The sequence below is a fragment of the Ursus americanus genome, chromosome 5 (genome assembly GCF_024610735.1).
Source record: "Ursus americanus isolate L20-20 chromosome 5, mUrsAme1.1.p, whole genome shotgun sequence".
In the NCBI taxonomy this organism is placed as follows: domain Eukaryota; kingdom Metazoa; phylum Chordata; class Mammalia; order Carnivora; family Ursidae; genus Ursus; species Ursus americanus.
The window spans coordinates 79,577,412-79,581,841 of NC_142131.1; the positions used below are offsets into that span (position 1 = coordinate 79,577,412).

The 4,430-nt window shown below is 44.7% G+C and overlaps 1 protein-coding gene across 1 annotated transcript; it reads left to right on the plus strand.

Moving 5' to 3' along the window:
- The first annotated feature begins 1,285 nt into the window (after nucleotides 1–1,285).
- Nucleotides 1,286–2,218, plus strand: LOC123780263 (olfactory receptor 2M3-like). The gene has a single exon (XM_045779076.2). It carries the CDS (start codon nucleotides 1,286–1,288, stop codon nucleotides 2,216–2,218), a length of 933 nt encoding a protein of 310 aa, XP_045635032.2.
- The last annotated feature ends 2,212 nt before the right edge of the window (nucleotides 2,219–4,430 follow it).

Genomic DNA, 4,430 nt, shown 5'->3' on the forward strand with positions numbered 1-4,430 from the left:
ATTCAGTCTGGTGGCGCGTGTTCCCCAGTTCACAGTCTCAGTCTGATCTCTCGCAGGTGCCAGTCTGGGAGTCATCCCACTCCCCAGTGCAGGTGCCTACAGCTTCCTGGCGCTGGAACATGGTGGCTCCCTCCCCCTTCCGTTTATCTTCCAATATCTCTGCACGGTTTCACGGCTCCCTGCTTAGTACCTCAATACTCAGCGCTGGAGATGTTCATTTGTCGAGATCCAGATGTATCTTCCTGCGTCTCACATTGATTCAGTGGGTGTTTAGGATGGTCTGGTACCTATCCAGCTCGACTCAGGGGACCGGTGGAAAAGGAGGCCCCTACTCCTCTGCCATCTTAACTCTCTCCCAACACTTTTATTTTTGAACACGTTTTAAACCAGAGGGTGATGCAAATCACAGATAATCTGCTAAGAGCCTGCAAAACAGAAGAATCTCACTCTTTTATAGTCAGGCAGTAACAACCCATTACATATATGCTTTCAAGGTAAACAAGAACTAGTCTTTAAGTAAGTGGACTTCACAGTACCATTTGTCACACTCAGTTCTTTCACCAGGTAATGGGGTGGTAATATGTGTTAGTTAATTGGATTTATCCAAAGGGGGAAAAGAACTTCTCACAGTTTATGACAAGAGGTAGTTTTGCCACTTAGAGCAAGGTGCCTGCTGATGTTAGGGTCCTCCTCTGCCACAGAGACTGGGAGATACGGGCACTACCTTCTTTGATGATTCCATTTCAAAGAGATGGATCCTAGGTCCTTGAGAAAGACATTCTGGGCCAGAAAGCTGGCAAGAAGGTTACTTAGCTTTTAAAAGGTTTAGAGACCTTGGAGCAACAAGGAGCTTACAATGATAAGTTTTCTAAAGCAAATGTTCTGAGAAAAGAGGGGAGAGTCACTTCTCTTTTTAAAAATTTGCATTTGTCCTTACACCTCTCACCCCCTTTCTCTCCTCCTTTCTCTTCCTTGTCCCCCAATACTTCACCTCCCCTCTTAAATCTACATCCTCCTTCTACAGCTACTCACCTGCCATTTACGCCCCTTCTCTCTGTCCCTTGCATTCTCTGGCTCCCTGGTGTTTCAGAGAAGTAAGGATCAAATCGTGCTAACTTTCTGAGCACAGATGAGAAACAAATGGATTTTCACCGCAGGAGGAATGGGTGGGGCCATGTCAGAGGGCTGGGTTCTATTTTTAGAAGAAACAGGATATGGGTATTTGGAGATGCTAGGTGAGTAGTTTCATCGGTTTGCTCTTTTGTTTGTTCTCAGGGTCTTGGCCATGGAACTCTGGAACCACACCTTCCTATCAGACTTCATCCTTTTGGGCCTGTTCAGCTACTCCACAAATGATTTATTCCTTTTTTCCCTTGTCCTTCTGGCTTCTGCTGTGGCCCTACTTGGCAACAGCCTCTTCCTCCTGCTCATCCAGGCCAACAGGCACCTGCACACCCCAATGTACTTTTTCCTCAGCCAGCTCTCCATCATGGACCTGATACTGATGAGCACAGTGGTGCCCAAGATGGCAGTCAATCTTCTGTCAGGCCATAAGTCCATATCTTGGGGAGACTGTGCCACTCAGATCTTCCTAGTGGTCATGGTCGGAGGAGCAGAGTGCTTCCTCTTGGCAGTCATGGCCTATGACCGGTATGCGGCAGTCTGCCACCCCCTGCGGTATCCTGTGCTCATGAACTGGAAGGCTTGCTCTCTCCTGACCGTGGCATCCTGGATGGTTGGAGTGTCCGACAGTGTGATTGATGTGAGTGTGGTCTTCAGTTTCCCTTACTGTGGCTCTCTGGAGGTGGATCACTTTTTCTGTGAGGTCCCTGCCCTGCTGCGTCTCTCCTGTGCTGACACCTCACTCTTTGAGGATCTCATCTATGCTTGCTGTGTGGTCATGCTGCTGTTGCCCCTTGTGGTCATTGTGGCTTCCTATACCCGGGTCCTCACAACTGTCATTAGGATGCCTTCCACAGAGGGGAAACAGAAGGCTCTGACCACTTGCTCATCCCACTTGGCTGTGGTGGGCCTCTACTATGGAGGAACCATGTTTAGCTACATGCAGCAGGCCTCCAGTAGGACACCAGTGGGAGACCGAGCCACCTCCATCTTCTACACCATCCTCACTCCAATGCTCAACCCACTCATTTACAGCCTGAGGAACAGGGAGATAAAAAGGGCTCTGAGGAAGATTCTGGACAGATGGGGAGTATAGGCATGTCTGCCCTTCTGAGGTTTCCTGTCTTGGTCTGCCCTTTCCTCTGCAAACTCAGGCCCTCTTGTGGCTCCTCTTCTTCCTCTGTACTCATTGGGCCTATCTGGCTGGTTGGGGTAAGCCTGTGAGCTGAGTAATCAGAAAATCATTTGGATGGAAGATGTCAGGGTAACAGATGGTATGTGACCAGTTGCATAATGAATCTTTCCCCACATTGAGCCACCACAATTTCCATAGAATGAAGGCCCATAGATGCATTAGTTCCATTCTCCCTACTTCATTCTGAGTTGCATGTTGAAAGTGAGCGAGGAGGGGGAACCAATTCAGAACTCACTTGTGCACTGAAATGTAGTACATTGTGCTAGAGTCTGGCATAGAGGAGCTGTGCTACTTTGGGCAAGGTTATTTCTCTCTCTGTTCTTCCATTTGTGTTCTGTACTATCATAGCTACCAGGAAAGTAAGTCCAACATTTTTTACACTATTTATTGGTTTACAAACTCCATTTCTGTGTATCCTATGTTATTAAGCAACATAAAGATTTTTGTGCCTTCTTGCAATTGTGCTTTACATACAAGTATTAAGGGTAAAATCTCAAAGAAAAGTGGCCAGAACATTTTGTAGTCCATCACCTATGCTGACAGCACCACAGTGCAGAAATTACAGAGGATACAAACATGTCATTCCATGCAAAGAAGGAATTTTTGGGTCAGATGATTCTTGATCACTGAGAGTAACGGTCGAGCACGAGTGGGTTGTAAGAAGGCTATGGCAGGAACTGGTTTCTATAGTTTCCATCACAGGGTCTCTGGAGGGATTTGGGAAATAATCTTTTTTTTTAAATTAATTTTTATTAGGTTATGTTACTCACCATGCAGAATATCCTTAGTTTTTTATGTAGTATTCCATGATTCATTATTTGTGTGTAACACCCAGTGCTGCATGCAATTCGTGCCATCCTTAATACCCATTACTGGCCTATCCCGATCCCCCAACCCCTCCCCTCTGAAACCTTCAGTTTGTTTCCCAGAGTCCATAGTCTCTCGTGGTTCATTCCCCCTTCTGTTTAGCCCCCCTTCATTCTTCCCTTCCTTCTCCTACTAATCTCCCTGCCATTTCTTATGTTCCATAAATGAGTGAAACCATATGATAATTGTCTTTCTCTGCTTGACTTATTTCACTTAACATAATCTCCTCCAGTCCCATCCATGTTTCTGCAAATGTTGTGTGATTGTTCTTTCTGATGGCTGAGTAATATTCCATTGTATATGTGGACCACATCCTCTTTTTTAAAAAAAGTATAATTATATTTTTTATTATATTGTGTTAGTCACCTGAGAGTACATCCCTGGTTTTTGATGTAAAGTTTGAAGATTCATTAGTTGCATATAACACCCAGTGTACCATGCAATACGTGGCCTCCTCACTACCCATCACCAGCGTATCCCATTCCCCCCTCCACCTCCCCTCTGAAGCCCTCAGTTTCTTTCTCAGAGTCCATAGTCTCTCATGTTTCATTCCCCCTTCGGATTACTCCCCCTTTCTTTATCCCTTTCTTCTCCTACCAATCTTCCTAGTTCTTAGGTTCCATAGATGAGAGAAACCATATAATTGTCTTTTCCTGCTTGACTTATTTCACTTAGCATAATCTCCTCCAGTTCCATCCACGTTACTGCAAATGTTGTGTAATTGTTCTTTCTGATGGCTGAGTAATATTCCATTGTATATATGGACCACATCTTCTCAATCCAGTCGTCTGTTGAAGGACATCTGGGTTCCTTCCACAATTTAGCTATTGTGGACAATGTTGCTATGAAAAGCTTCTGCACAGCCAAGGAAACAGTCAAAAATCTAAGAGGCAGCCCATGGAATGGGAGAATATATTTGCCAATGACACTATAGATAAAATTGTAGTATCCAAGATCTACAAAGAACTTCTCACACTCAATACATGAGCAACAAACAATCAAATCAAATAATGGGCAGAAGATATGAACAGACACTTTTCCAATGAAGACATACAAATGGCTAACAGACACATGAAAAAATGTTCACATCATTAGCCATCAGGGATAATCAAATCAAACCCAACTTAAGATACCTCCTTACGCCAATTAGAATGGGAAAATGGACAAGGCAGGAAACAACAAATGTTGGAGAGGATGTGGAGAAAGGGGATCCCTCTTACACTGTTGGTGGGAATGCAAGTTGATA

What these genes read in the sequence shown, in the direction of transcription:
- LOC123780263 (XM_045779076.2), top strand. Translation starts at nt 1,286, where the DNA reads ATGGAACTCTGGAACCACACCTTCCTATCAGACTTCATCCTTTTGGGC.